General features: G+C 54.9%; 1 protein-coding gene across 1 annotated transcript; it reads left to right on the plus strand.

The window, feature by feature from the left end:
• Positions 1-893: 893 nt before the first annotated feature.
• On the plus strand, positions 894-13348 carry LOC126443324 (seminal vesicle major clotting proteins-like). The gene is made up of 4 exons (XM_050090917.1): positions 894-1115; positions 2921-3261; positions 10651-10885; positions 13226-13348. The coding sequence occupies exons 1-4, from the start codon at positions 894-896 to the stop codon at positions 13346-13348; spliced, it is 921 nt and encodes a 306-aa protein (XP_049946874.1).
• The last annotated feature ends 2417 nt before the right edge of the window (positions 13349-15765 follow it).

Below are 15765 nucleotides of genomic sequence, written 5' to 3' on the forward strand. Positions count from 1 at the left end.
GACAGCACAACTTTCGCGGACAGCACAGCTTGGGAGGACAGCACAGCTTGCGAGGACCGCTAAAATTACGAGGACAGCACGGCTTGCGAGGACAGCACGGCTTGCAAAAACAGCACAGCTTGCGAGGACAGCACGGCTTGCGAGGACAGCACGGTTTGCGAGGACAGCACAGCTTGCCAGGACAGCACGGCTTGCGAGGACAGCACGCCTTGCGAGGACAGCACGGGTTGCGAGGACAGCATGGCTTGCGAGGACAGCACAGGTTGCGAGGACAGCACGGTTTGCGAGGACAGCACAGCTTCCGTGGAAAGGACAGCTTCCGAGGACAGCACAGCTTCCGAGGACAACACAGCTTCCGAGGACAGCACAGCTTGCGAGGACAGCACAGCTTGCGAGGACAGCACAGCTTGCGAGGACAGCACAGCTTGCGAGGACAGCACCGCTAGCAAGGGCAGCACAGCTTGCGAGGACAGCAATGCTTGCGAGGACAGCACGGCCTGCGAGGACAGCACGGCCTGCGAGGACAGCATGGCTTGCAGGGACAGCACAGCTTGCGAGGACAGCACAGCTTGCGAGGACAGCACAGCTAGCGAGGACAGCACAGCTTGCGAGGACAGCAAGCCTTGCGAGGACAGCACTGCCTGCGAGGACAGCACGGCTTGCAAGGACAGCACAGCTTGCGAGGACAGCACAGCTTGCGAGGACAGCACAGCTTGCGAGGACAGCACAGCTTGCGAGGACAGCACAACTTGCGAGGACAGCACAGCTTGCGAGAACAGCACACCTTGCGAGGACAGCTCAACTTGAGAGGACAGCTCAACTTGAGAGGACAGCTAAACTTGAGAGGACAGCTCAACTTGAGAGTACACCTCAACTTGAGAGGAGAGCTCAACATGAGAGGAGAGCTCAACGTGAGAGGACAGCTCAACTTGAGAGGACAGTTCAACTTGAGAGGACAGCTCAACTTGAGAGGACAGCTCAACTTGACAGAACAGCTCAACTTGAGAGGAGAGCTCAACATGAGAGGAGAGCTCAACTTGAGAGGACAGCTCAACTTGAGAGGACAGCTCAACTTGAGAGGACAGCTAAACTTGAGAGGACAGCTCAACTTGAGAGTACACCTCAACTTGAGAGGAGAGCTCAACATGAGAGGAGAGCTCAACTTGAGAGGACAGCTCAACTTGAGAGGACAGTTCAACTTGAGAGGACAGCTCAACTTGAGAGGACAGCTCAACTTGACAGAACAGCTCAACTTGAGAGGACAGCTCAACTTGAGAGGACATTTCAACTTGAGAGGACAGCTCAACTTTAGAGGACAGCACAACTCGAGATGACAGCACAACTTGAGATGACAGCACAACTTGGGTGGACAGCACAGCTTGCGAGGACAGCACAGCTTGCGAGGACAGCACAGCTTGCGAGGACAGCACAGCTTGCGAGGACAGCACAGCTTGCGAGGACAGCACAGCTTGCGAGGACAGCACAGCTTTTGAGGACAGCACAGCTTGCGAGGACAGCACAGCTTGCGAGGACAGCACAGCTAGCGAGGACAGCACAGCTTGCGAGGACAGCACGGCTTGCGAGCACAGCACAGCTTGCGAGAACAGCTCAACTTGAGAGGACAGCTCAACTTGAGAGGACAGCTCAACTTGAGAGGACAGCTCAAGTTGAGAGGACAACTCAACTTGAGAGGACAGCTCAACTTGAGAGGCCAGCACAACTTGTGAGGACAGCAAAGCTTGCGAGGACAGCATGGCTTCCGAGGACAGTATGGCTTGCAAGGACATCATGGCTTGCGAGGACAGCACAGCTAGCGAGGACAGCATGGTTTGCGAGGACAGCACAGCTTGCGAGGACAGCACAGCTTGCGAGGACAGCACAGCTTGCGAGGACAGCACGGCTTGCGAGCACAGCACAGCTTGCGAGAACAGCTCAACTTGAGAGGACAGCTCAACTTGAGAGGACAGCTCAACTTGAGAGGACAGCTCAACTTGAGAGGACAACTCAACTTGAGAGGACAGCTCAACTTGAGAGGCCAGCACAACTTGTGAGGACAGCAAAGCTTGCGAGGACAGCATGGCTTCCGAGGACAGTATGGCTTGCAAGGACATCATGGCTTGCGAGGACAGCACAGCTAGCGAGGACAGCATGGTTTGCGAGGACAGCACGGCTTGCGAGGACAGCACAGCTTGCGAGGACAGCACAGCTTGCGAGGACAGCACAGCTTGCGAGGACAGCACAGCTTGCGAGGACAGCAAAGCTTGCGAGGACAGCACAGCTTGTGAGGACAGCTCAACTTGAGAGGACAGCTCAACTTGAGAGGGCAGCTGAACTTGAGAGGACAGCTCAACTTGAGAGGGCAGCTCAACTTGAGAGGACAGCTCAACTTGAGAGGACAGCTCAGCTTGAGAGGACAGCTCAAATTGAGAGGACAGCTCAACTTGAGACGACAGCTCAACTTGAGAGGACAGCTCAACTTGAGAGGACAGCTCAACTTGAGAGGACAGCTCAACTTGAGAGGACTGCTCAACTTGAGAGGACAGCTCAACTTGAGAGGACAGCTCAACTTGAGAGGACAGCTGAACTAGAGAGTACAGCTCAACTTGAGAGGGCAGCTCAACTTGAGATTACAGCTCAACTTGAGAGGACAGCTCAACTTGAGGGACAGCTCAAATTGAGAGGACAGTTCAACTTGAGAGGACAGCACAACTTGAGTGGACAGCACAGCTTGCGAGGACAGCACAGCTTGCGAGGACAGCACAGCTTGCGAGGACAGCACGGCTTGCGAGGACAGATCCGCTTGCGAGGACAGCACAGCTTGCGAGGACAGCACAGCTTGCGAGGACAGCACAGCTTGCGAGGACAGCTCAACTTGAGAGGACAGCTCAACTTGAGAGGACAGCTAAACTTGAGAGGACAGCTCAACTTGAGAGTACACCTCAACTTGAGAGGAGAGCTCAACATGAGAGGAGAGCTCAACGTGAGAGGACAGCTCAACTTGAGAGGACAGTTCAACTTGAGAGGACAGCTCAACTTGAGAGGACAGCTCAACTTGACAGAACAGCTCAACTTGAGAGGAGAGCTCAACATGAGAGGAGAGCTCAACTTGAGAGGACAGCTCAACTTGAGAGGACAGCTCAACTTGAGAGGACAGCTAAACTTGAGAGGACAGCTCAACTTGAGAGTACACCTCAACTTGAGAGGAGAGCTCAACATGAGAGGAGAGCTCAACTTGAGAGGACAGCTCAACTTGAGAGGACAGTTCAACTTGAGAGGACAGCTCAACTTGAGAGGACAGCTCAACTTGACAGAACAGCTCAACTTGAGAGGACAGCTCAACTTGAGAGGACATTTCAACTTGAGAGGACAGCTCAACTTTAGAGGACAGCACAACTCGAGATGACAGCACAACTTGAGATGACAGCACAACTTGGGTGGACAGCACAGCTTGCGAGGACAGCACAGCTTGCGAGGACAGCACAGCTTGCGAGGACAGCACAGCTTGCGAGGACAGCACAGCTTGCCAGGACAGCACAGCTTGCGAGGACAGCACAGCTTTTGAGGACAGCACAGCTTGCGAGGACAGCACAGCTTGCGAGGACAGCACAGCTAGCGAGGACAGCACAGCTTGCGAGGACAGCACGGCTTGCGAGCACAGCACAGCTTGCGAGAACAGCTCAACTTGAGAGGACAGCTCAACTTGAGAGGACAGCTCAACTTGAGAGGACAGCTCAAGTTGAGAGGACAACTCAACTTGAGAGGACAGCTCAACTTGAGAGGCCAGCACAACTTGTGAGGACAGCAAAGCTTGCGTGGACAGCATGGCTTCCGAGGACAGTATGGCTTGCAAGGACATCATGGCTTGCGAGGACAGCACAGCTAGCGAGGACAGCATGGTTTGCGAGGACAGCACAGCTTGCGAGGACAGCACAGCTTGCGAGGACAGCACAGCTTGCGAGGACAGCACGGCTTGCGAGCACAGCACAGCTTGCGAGAACAGCTCAACTTGAGAGGACAGCTCAACTTGAGAGTACAGCTCAACTTGAGAGGACAGCTCAACTTGAGAGGACAACTCAACTTGAGAGGACAGCTCAACTTGAGAGGCCAGCACAACTTGTGAGGACAGCAAAGCTTGCGAGGACAGCATGGCTTCCGAGGACAGTATGGCTTGCAAGGACATCATGGCTTGCGAGGACAGCACAGCTAGCGAGGACAGCATGGTTTGCGAGGACAGCACGGCTTGCGAGGACAGCACAGCTTGCGAGGACAGCACAGCTTGCGAGGACAGCACAGCTTGCGAGGACAGCACAGCTTGCGAGGACAGCAAAGCTTGCGAGGACAGCACAGCTTGTGAGGACAGCTCAACTTGAGAGGACAGCTCAACTTGAGAGGGCAGCTGAACTTGAGAGGACAGCTCAACTTGAGAGGGCAGCTCAACTTGAGAGGACAGCTCAGCTTGAGAGGACAGCTCAAATTGAGAGGACAGCTCAACTTGAGACGACAGCTCAACTTGAGAGGACAGCTCAACTTGAGAGGACAGCTCAACTTGAGAGGACAGCTCAACTTGAGAGGACTGCTCAACTTGAGAGGACAGCTCAACTTGAGAGGACAGCTCAACTTGAGAGGACAGCTGAACTAGAGAGTACAGCTCAACTTGAGAGGGCAGCTCAACTTGAGATTACAGCTCAACTTGAGAGGACAGCTCAACTTGAGGGACAGCTCAAATTGAGAGGACAGTTCAACTTGAGAGGACAGCACAACTTGAGTGGACAGCACAGCTTGCGAGGACAGCACAGCTTGCGAGGACAGCACAGCTTGCGAGGACAGCGCAGCTTGCGAGGACAGCACAGCTTGCGAGGACAGCACAGCTTGGGAGGACAGCACGGCTTGCAAGGAGAGCTCAACTTGAGAGGGCAGCTCAACTTGAGATGGCAGCTCAACATGAGAGGATAGCTCAACTAGAGAGGACAGCTCAACTTAAGAGGACAGCTCAACTTGAGAGGACAGCTCAACTTGAGAGGACAGCTCAAGTTGAGAGGACAACTCAACTTGAGAGGACAGCTCAACTTGAGAGGCCAGCACAACTTGTGAGGACAGCAAAGCTTGCGAGGACAGCATGGCTTCCGAGGACAGTATGGCTTGCAAGGACATCATGGCTTGCGAGGACAGCACAGCTAGCGAGGACAGCATGGTTTGCGAGGACAGCACAGCTTGCGAGGACAGCACAGCTTGCGAGGACAGCACAGCTTGCGAGGACAGCACGGCTTGCGAGCACAGCACAGCTTGCGAGAACAGCTCAACTTGAGAGGACAGCTCAACTTGAGAGGACAGCTCAACTTGAGAGGATAGCTCAACTTGAGAGGACAACTCAACTTGAGAGGACAGCTCAACTTGAGAGGCCAGCACAACTTGTGAGGACAGCAAAGCTTGCGAGGACAGCATGGCTTCCGAGGACAGTATGGCTTGCAAGGACATCATGGCTTGCGAGGACAGCACAGCTAGCGAGGACAGCATGGTTTGCGAGGACAGCACGGCTTGCGAGGACAGCACAGCTTGCGAGGACAGCACAGCTTGCGAGGACAGCACAGCTTGCGAGGACAGCACAGCTTGCGAGGACAGCAAAGCTTGCGAGGACAGCACAGCTTGTGAGGACAGCTCAACTTGAGAGGACAGCTCAACTTGAGAGGGCAGCTGAACTTGAGAGGACAGCTCAACTTGAGAGGGCAGCTCAACTTGAGAGGACAGCTCAACTTGAGAGGACAGCTCAGCTTGAGAGGACAGCTCAAATTGAGAGGACAGCTCAACTTGAGACGACAGCTCAACTTGAGAGGACAGCTCAACTTGAGAGGACAGCTCAACTTGAGAGGACAGCTCAACTTGAGAGGACTGCTCAACTTGAGAGGACAGCTCAACTTGAGAGGACAGCTCAACTTGAGAGGACAGCTGAACTAGAGAGTACAGCTCAACTTGAGAGGGCAGCTCAACTTGAGATTACAGCTCAACTTGAGAGGACAGCTCAACTTGAGGGACAGCTCAAATTGAGAGGACAGTTCAACTTGAGAGGACAGCACAACTTGAGTGGACAGCACAGCTTGCGAGGACAGCACAGCTTGCGAGGACAGCACAGCTTGCGAGGACAGCACGGCTTGCGAGGACAGATCCGCTTGCGAGGACAGCACAGCTTGCGAGGACAGCACAGCTTGCGAGGACAGCACAGCTTGCGAGGACAGCACAGCTTGCGAGGACAGCACAGCTTGTGAGGACAGCACAGCTTGCGAGGACGGCACAATTTGCAAGGACAACACAGCTTGCGAGGACAGCACAGCTTGCAAGGACAACACAGCTTGTGAGGAGAGCACACCTTGCGAGGACAGCAAAGCTTGCGAAGACAGCACAGCTTGCGGAGACAGCACAGTTTGTGGAGACAGCACAGCTTGTGGGGACAGCACAGCTTGGGACGACAGCACAGCTTGGGAGGACAGCAAAGCTTGCGAGGACAGCACAGCTTGCGGAGACAGCACAGTTTGTGGAGACAGCACAGCTTGTGGGGACAGCACAGCTTGGGACGACAGCACAGCTTGGGAGGACAGCAAAGCTTGCGAGGACAGCACAGCTTGCGAGGACAGCACAGCTTGCGAGGACAGCACAACTTGCGAGGACAGCACAGCTTGCGAGGACAGCACAGCTTGCCAGGACAGCACAGCTTGTGAGGACGGCTCAACTTGAGAGGACAGCTCCCCTTGAGATGACCGCTAAACTTGTGAGGAGAGCTCAACTTGAGAGGAGAGCTCAACTTGAGAGGAGAGCTCAATTTGAGTTGAAAGCTGAACTTGAGAGGACAGCTCAACTAGAGAGGACAGCTCAACTAGAGATGACAGCTCAACTAGAGAGGACAGCTCAACTAAAGAGGACAGTTCAACTAGAGAGGACAGATCAACTAGAGAGGACAGCTCAACTTGAGAGGACAGCTCAACTTAAGAGGACAGCTCAACTTGAGAGGACAGCTCAACTAGAGACGACAGCACAACTTTCGCGGACAGCACAGCTTGGGAGGACAGCACAGCTTGCGAGGACCGCTAAAATTACGAGGACAGCACGGCTTGCGAGGACAGCACGGCTTGCAAAAACAGCACAGCTTGCGAGGACAGCACGGCTTGCGAGGACAGCACGGTTTGCGAGGACAGCACAGCTTGCCAGGACAGCACGGCTTGCGAGGACAGCACGCCTTGCGAGGACAGCACGGGTTGCGAGGACAGCATGGCTTGCGAGGACAGCACAGGTTGCGAGGACAGCACGGGTTGCGAGGACAGCACAGCTTCCGTGGAAAGGACAGCTTCCGAGGACAGCACAGCTTCCGAGGACAACACAGCTTCCGAGGACAGCACAGCTTGCGAGGACAGCACAGCTTGCGAGGACAGCACAGCTTGCGAGGACAGCACAGCTTGCGAGGACAGCACCGCTAGCAAGGGCAGCACAGCTTGCGAGGACAGCAATGCTTGCGAGGACAGCACGGCCTGCGAGGACAGCACGGCCTGCGAGGACAGCATGGCTTGCAGGGACAGCACAGCTTGCGAGGACAGCACAGCTTGCGAGGACAGCACAGCTAGCGAGGACAGCACAGCTTGCGAGGACAGCAAGCCTTGCGAGGACAGCACTGCCTGCGAGGACAGCACGGGTTGCAAGGACAGCACAGCTTGCGAGGACAGCACAGCTTGCGAGGACAGCACAGCTTGCGAGGACAGCACAGCTTGCGAGGACAGCACAACTTGCGAGGACAGCACAGCTTGCGAGAACAGCACACCTTGCGAGGACAGCTCAACTTGAGAGGACAGCTCAACTTGAGAGGACAGCTAAACTTGAGAGGACAGCTCAACTTGAGAGTACACCTCAACTTGAGAGGAGAGCTCAACATGAGAGGAGAGCTCAACGTGAGAGGACAGCTCAACTTGAGAGGACAGTTCAACTTGAGAGGACAGCTCAACTTGAGAGGACAGCTCAACTTGACAGAACAGCTCAACTTGAGAGGAGAGCTCAACATGAGAGGAGAGCTCAACTTGAGAGGACAGCTCAACTTGAGAGGACAGCTCAACTTGAGAGGACAACTCAACTTGAGAGGACAGCTCAACTTGAGAGGCCAGCACAACTTGTGAGGACAGCAAAGCTTGCGAGGACAGCATGGCTTCCGAGGACAGTATGGCTTGCAAGGACATCATGGCTTGCGAGGACAGCACAGCTAGCGAGGACAGCATGGTTTGCGAGGACAGCACGGCTTGCGAGGACAGCACAGCTTGCGAGGACAGCACAGCTTGCGAGGACAGCACAGCTTGCGAGGACAGCACAGCTTGCGAGGACAGCAAAGCTTGCGAGGACAGCACAGCTTGTGAGGACAGCTCAACTTGAGAGGACAGCTCAACTTGAGAGGGCAGCTGAACTTGAGAGGACAGCTCAACTTGAGAGGGCAGCTCAACTTGAGAGGACAGCTCAACTTGAGAGGACAGCTCAGCTTGAGAGGACAGCTCAAATTGAGAGGACAGCTCAACTTGAGACGACAGCTCAACTTGAGAGGACAGCTCAACTTGAGAGGACAGCTCAACTTGAGAGGACAGCTCAACTTGAGAGGACTGCTCAACTTGAGAGGACAGCTCAACTTGAGAGGACAGCTCAACTTGAGAGGACAGCTGAACTAGAGAGTACAGCTCAACTTGAGAGGGCAGCTCAACTTGAGATTACAGCTCAACTTGAGAGGACAGCTCAACTTGAGGGACAGCTCAAATTGAGAGGACAGTTCAACTTGAGAGGACAGCACAACTTGAGTGGACAGCACAGCTTGCGAGGACAGCACAGCTTGCGAGGACAGCACAGCTTGCGAGGACAGCACAGCTTGCGAGGACAGCACGGCTTGCGAGGACAGATCCGCTTGCGAGGACAGCACAGCTTGCGAGGACAGCACAGCTTGCGAGGACAGCACAGCTTGCGAGGACAGCACAGCTTGCGAGGACAGCACAGCTTGTGAGGACAGCACAGCTTGCGAGGACGGCACAATTTGCAAGGACAACACAGCTTGCGAGGACAGCACAGCTTGCAAGGACAACACAGCTTGTGAGGAGAGCACACCTTGCGAGGACAGCAAAGCTTGCGAAGACAGCACAGCTTGCGGAGACAGCACAGTTTGTGGAGACAGCACAGCTTGTGGGGACAGCACAGCTTGGGACGACAGCACAGCTTGGGAGGACAGCAAAGCTTGCGAGGACAGCACAGCTTGCGGAGACAGCACAGTTTGTGGAGACAGCACAGCTTGTGGGGACAGCACAGCTTGGGACGACAGCACAGCTTGGGAGGACAGCAAAGCTTGCGAGGACAGCACAGCTTGCGAGGACAGCACAGCTTGCGAGGACAGCACAACTTGCGAGGACAGCACAGCTTGCGAGGACAGCACAGCTTGCCAGGACAGCACAGCTTGTGAGGACGGCTCAACTTGAGAGGACAGCTCCCCTTGAGATGACCGCTAAACTTGTGAGGAGAGCTCAACTTGAGAGGAGAGCTCACCTTGAGAGGAGAGCTCAATTTGAGTTGAAAGCTGAACTTGAGAGGACAGCTCAACTAGAGAGGACAGCTCAACTAGAGATGACAGCTCAACTAGAGAGGACAGCTCAACTAAAGAGGACAGTTCAACTAGAGAGGACAGATCAACTAGAGAGGACAGCTCAACTTGAGAGGACAGCTCAACTTAAGAGGACAGCTCAACTTGAGAGGACAGCTCAACTAGAGACGACAGCACAACTTTCGCGGACAGCACAGCTTGGGAGGACAGCACAGCTTGCGAGGACCGCTAAAATTACGAGGACAGCACGGCTTGCGAGGACAGCACGGCTTGCAAAAACAGCACAGCTTGCGAGGACAGCACGGCTTGCGAGGACAGCACGGTTTGCGAGGACAGCACAGCTTGCCAGGACAGCACGGCTTGCGAGGACAGCACGCCTTGCGAGGACAGCACGGGTTGCGAGGACAGCATGGCTTGCGAGGACAGCACAGGTTGCGAGGACAGCACGGGTTGCGAGGACAGCACAGCTTCCGTGGAAAGGACAGCTTCCGAGGACAGCACAGCTTCCGAGGACAACACAGCTTCCGAGGACAGCACAGCTTGCGAGGACAGCACAGCTTGCGAGGACAGCACAGCTTGCGAGGACAGCACAGCTTGCGAGGACAGCACCGCTAGCAAGGGCAGCACAGCTTGCGAGGACAGCAATGCTTGCGAGGACAGCACGGCCTGCGAGGACAGCACGGCCTGCGAGGACAGCATGGCTTGCAGGGACAGCACAGCTTGCGAGGACAGCACAGCTTGCGAGGACAGCACAGCTAGCGAGGACAGCACAGCTTGCGAGGACAGCAAGCCTTGCGAGGACAGCACTGCCTGCGAGGACAGCACGGCTTGCAAGGACAGCACAGCTTGCGAGGACAGCACAGCTTGCGAGGACAGCACAGCTTGCGAGGACAGCACAGCTTGCGAGGACAGCACAACTTGCGAGGACAGCACAGCTTGCGAGAACAGCACACCTTGCGAGGACAGCTCAACTTGAGAGGACAGCTCAACTTGAGAGGACAGCTAAACTTGAGAGGACAGCTCAACTTGAGAGTACACCTCAACTTGAGAGGAGAGCTCAACATGAGAGGAGAGCTCAACGTGAGAGGACAGCTCAACTTGAGAGGACAGTTCAACTTGAGAGGACAGCTCAACTTGAGAGGACAGCTCAACTTGACAGAACAGCTCAACTTGAGAGGAGAGCTCAACATGAGAGGAGAGCTCAACTTGAGAGGACAGCTCAACTTGAGAGGACAGCTCAACTTGAGAGGACAGCTAAACTTGAGAGGACAGCTCAACTTGAGAGTACACCTCAACTTGAGAGGAGAGCTCAACATGAGAGGAGAGCTCAACTTGAGAGGACAGCTCAACTTGAGAGGACAGTTCAACTTGAGAGGACAGCTCAACTTGAGAGGACAGCTCAACTTGACAGAACAGCTCAACTTGAGAGGACAGCTCAACTTGAGAGGACATTTCAACTTGAGAGGACAGCTCAACTTTAGAGGACAGCACAACTCGAGATGACAGCACAACTTGAGATGACAGCACAACTTGGGTGGACAGCACAGCTTGCGAGGACAGCACAGCTTGCGAGGACAGCACAGCTTGCGAGGACAGTACAGCTTGCGAGGACAGCACAGCTTGCGAGGACAGCACAGCTTGCGAGGACAGCACAGCTTTTGAGGACAGCACAGCTTGCGAGGACAGCACAGCTTGCGAGGACAGCACAGCTAGCGAGGACAGCACAGCTTGCGAGGACAGCACGGCTTGCGAGCACAGCACAGCTTGCGAGAACAGCTCAACTTGAGAGGACAGCTCAACTTGAGAGGACAGCTCAACTTGAGAGGACAGCTAGATTTGAGAGGACAACTCAACTTGAGAGGACAGCTCAACTTGAGAGGCCAGCACAACTTGTGAGGACAGCAAAGCTTGTGAGGACAGCATGGCTTCCGAGGACAGTATGGCTTGCAAGGACATCATGGCTTGCGAGGACAGCACAGCTAGCGAGGACAGCATGGTTTGCGAGGACAGCACAGCTTGCGAGGACAGCACAGCTTGCGAGGACAGCACAGCTTGCGAGGACAGCACGGCTTGCGAGCACAGCACAGCTTGCGAGAACAGCTCAACTTGAGAGGACAGCTCAACTTGAGAGGACAGCTCAACTTGAGAGGACAGCTCAACTTGAGAGGACAACTCAACTTGAGAGGACAGCTCAACTTGAGAGGCCAGCACAACTTGTGAGGACAGCAAAGCTTGCGAGGACAGCATGGCTTCCGAGGACAGTATGGCTTGCAAGGACATCATGGCTTGCGAGGACAGCACAGCTAGCGAGGACAGCATGGTTTGCGAGGACAGCACGGCTTGCGAGGACAGCACAGCTTGCGAGGACAGCACAGCTTGCGAGGACAGCACAGCTTGCGAGGACAGCAAAGCTTGCGAGGACAGCACAGCTTGTGAGGACAGCTCAACTTGAGAGGACAGCTCAACTTGAGAGGGCAGCTGAACTTGAGAGGACAGCTCAACTTGAGAGGGCAGCTCAACTTGAGAGGACAGCTCAACTTGAGAGGACAGCTCAGCTTGAGAGGACAGCTCAAATTGAGAGGACAGCTCAACTTGAGACGACAGCTCAACTTGAGAGGACAGCTCAACTTGAGAGGACAGCTCAACTTGAGAGGACAGCTCAACTTGAGAGGACTGCTCAACTTGAGAGGACAGCTCAACTTGAGAGGACAGCTCAACTTGAGAGGACAGCTGAACTAGAGAGTACAGCTCAACTTGAGAGGGCAGCTCAACTTGAGATTACAGCTCAACTTTAGAGGACAGCTCAACTTGAGGGACAGCTCAAATTGAGAGGACAGTTCAACTTGAGAGGACAGCACAACTTGAGTGGACAGCACAGCTTGCGAGGACAGCACAGCTTGCGAGGACAGCACAGCTTGCGAGGACAGCACGGCTTGCGAGGACAGATCCGCTTGCGAGGACAGCACAGCTTGCGAGGACAGCACAGCTTGCGAGGACAGCACAGCTTGCGAGGACAGCACAGCTTGCGAGGACAGCACAGCTTGTGAGGACAGCACAGCTTGCGAGGACGGCACAATTTGCAAGGACAACACAGCTTGCGAGGACAGCACAGCTTGCAAGGACAACACAGCTTGTGAGGAGAGCACACCTTGCGAGGACAGCAAAGCTTGCGAAGACAGCACAGCTTGCGGAGACAGCACAGTTTGTGGAGACAGCACAGCTTGTGGGGACAGCACAGCTTGGGACGACAGCACAGCTTGGGAGGACAGCAAAGCTTGCGAGGACAGCACAGCTTGCGGAGACAGCACAGTTTGTGGAGACAGCACAGCTTGTGGGGACAGCACAGCTTGGGACGACAGCACAGCTTGGGAGGACAGCAAAGCTTGCGAGGACAGCACAGCTTGCGAGGACAGCACAGCTTGCGAGGACAGCACAACTTGCGAGGACAGCACAGCTTGCGAGGACAGCACAGCTTGCCAGGACAGCACAGCTTGTGAGGACGGCTCAACTTGAGAGGACAGCTCACCTTGAGATGACCGCTAAACTTGTGAGGAGAGCTCAACTTGAGAGGAGAGCTCAACTTGAGAGGAGAGCTCAATTTGAGTTGAAAGCTGAACTTGAGAGGACAGCTCAACTAGAGAGGACAGCTCAACTAGAGATGACAGCTCAACTAGAGAGGACAGCTCAACTAAAGAGGACAGTTCAACTAGAGAGGACAGATCAACTAGAGAGGACAGCTCAACTTGAGAGGACAGCTCAACTTAAGAGGACAGCTCAACTTGAGAGGACAGCTCAACTAGAGACGACAGCACAACTTTCGCGGACAGCACAGCTTGGGAGGACAGCACAGCTTGCGAGGACCGCTAAAATTACGAGGACAGCACGGCTTGCGAGGACAGCACGGCTTGCAAAAACAGCACAGCTTGCGAGGACAGCACGGCTTGCGAGGACAGCACGGTTTGCGAGGACAGCACAGCTTGCCAGGACAGCACGGCTTGCGAGGACAGCACGCCTTGCGAGGACAGCACGGGTTGCGAGGACAGCATGGCTTGCGAGGACAGCACAGGTTGCGAGGACAGCACGGGTTGCGAGGACAGCACAGCTTCCGTGGAAAGGACAGCTTCCGAGGACAGCACAGCTTCCGAGGACAACACAGCTTCCGAGGACAGCACAGCTTGCGAGGACAGCACAGCTTGCGAGGACAGCACAGCTTGCGAGGACAGCACAGCTTGCGAGGACAGCACCGCTAGCAAGGGCAGCACAGCTTGCGAGGACAGCAATGCTTGCGAGGACAGCACGGCCTGCGAGGACAGCACGGCCTGCGAGGACAGCATGGCTTGCAGGGACAGCACAGCTTGCGAGGACAGCACAGCTTGCGAGGACAGCACAGCTAGCGAGGACAGCACAGCTTGCGAGGACAGCAAGCCTTGCGAGGACAGCACTGCCTGCGAGGACAGCACGGCTTGCAAGGACAGCACAGCTTGCGAGGACAGCACAGCTTGCGAGGACAGCACAGCTTGCGAGGACAGCACAGCTTGCGAGGACAGCACAACTTGCGAGGACAGCACAGCTTGCGAGAACAGCACACCTTGCGAGGACAGCTCAACTTGAGAGGACAGCTCAACTTGAGAGGACAGCTAAACTTGAGAGGACAGCTCAACTTGAGAGTACACCTCAACTTGAGAGGAGAGCTCAACATGAGAGGAGAGCTCAACGTGAGAGGACAGCTCAACTTGAGAGGACAGTTCAACTTGAGAGGACAGCTCAACTTGAGAGGACAGCTCAACTTGACAGAACAGCTCAACTTGAGAGGAGAGCTCAACATGAGAGGAGAGCTCAACTTGAGAGGACAGCTCAACTTGAGAGGACAGCTCAACTTGAGAGGACAGCTAAACTTGAGAGGACAGCTCAACTTGAGAGTACACCTCAACTTGAGAGGAGAGCTCAACATGAGAGGAGAGCTCAACTTGAGAGGACAGCTCAACTTGAGAGGACAGTTCAACTTGAGAGGACAGCTCAACTTGAGAGGACAGCTCAACTTGACAGAACAGCTCAACTTGAGAGGACAGCTCAACTTGAGAGGACATTTCAACTTGAGAGGACAGCTCAACTTTAGAGGACAGCACAACTCGAGATGACAGCACAACTTGAGATGACAGCACAACTTGGGTGGACAGCACAGCTTGCGAGGACAGCACAGCTTGCGAGGACAGCACAGCTTGCGAGGACAGCACAGCTTGCGAGGACAGCACAGCTTGCGAGGACAGCACAGCTTGCGAGGACAGCACAGCTTTTGAGGACAGCACAGCTTGCGAGGACAGCACAGCTTGCGAGGACAGCACAGCTAGCGAGGACAGCACAGCTTGCGAGGACAGCACGGCTTGCGAGCACAGCACAGCTTGCGAGAACAGCTCAACTTGAGAGGACAGCTCAACTTGAGAGGACAGCTCAACTTGAGAGGACAGCTCAAGTTGAGAGGACAACTCAACTTGAGAGGACAGCTCAACTTGAGAGGCCAGCACAACTTGTGAGGACAGCAAAGCTTGCGAGGACAGCATGGCTTCCGAGGACAGTATGGCTTGCAAGGACATCATGGCTTGCGAGGACAGCACAGCTAGCGAGGACAGCATGGTTTGCGAGGACAGCACAGCTTGCGAGGACAGCACAGCTTGCGAGGACAGCACAGCTTGCGAGGACAGCACGGCTTGCGAGCACAGCACAGCTTGCGAGAACAGCTCAACTTGAGAGGACAGCTCAACTTGAGAGGACAGCTCAACTTGAGAGGACAGCTCAACTTGAGAGGACAACTCAACTTGAGAGGACAGCTCAACTTGAGAGGCCAGCACAACTTGTGAGGACAGCAAAGCTTGCGAGGACAGCATGGCTTCCGAGGACAGTATGGCTTGCAAGGACATCATGGCTTGCGAGGACAGCACAGCTAGCGAGGACAGCATGGTTTGCGAGGACAGCACGGCTTGCGAGGACAGCACAGCTTGCGAGGACAGCACAGCTTGCGAGGACAGCACAGCTTGCGAGGACAGCACAGCTTGCGAGGACAGCAAAGCTTGCGAGGACAGCACAGCTTGTGAGGACAGCTCAACTTGAGAGGACAGCTCAACTTGAGAGGGCAGCTGAACTTGAGAGGACAGCTCAACTTGAGAGGG

This window comes from Schistocerca serialis, unplaced genomic scaffold (assembly GCF_023864345.2).
Source record: "Schistocerca serialis cubense isolate TAMUIC-IGC-003099 unplaced genomic scaffold, iqSchSeri2.2 HiC_scaffold_1451, whole genome shotgun sequence".
NCBI lineage: Eukaryota > Metazoa > Arthropoda > Insecta > Orthoptera > Acrididae > Schistocerca > Schistocerca serialis.

Bases quoted from the DNA above. Each gene is read 5' to 3' on its own strand.
- LOC126443324 (XM_050090917.1), top strand. From the start codon at position 894: ATGAGAGGAGAGCTCAACGTGAGAGGACAGCTCAACTTGAGAGGACAG. The intron at 1,116-2,920 runs GTACACCTCAAC...TTGAGAGGACAG, and splicing joins GAGGACAGCTCAACTTGAGA to CTCAACTTGAGAGTACACCT. The intron at 3,262-10,650 runs GTTCAACTTGAG...CCTCAACTTGAG, and splicing joins CAGCTCAACTTGAGAGGACA to AGGAGAGCTCAACATGAGAG.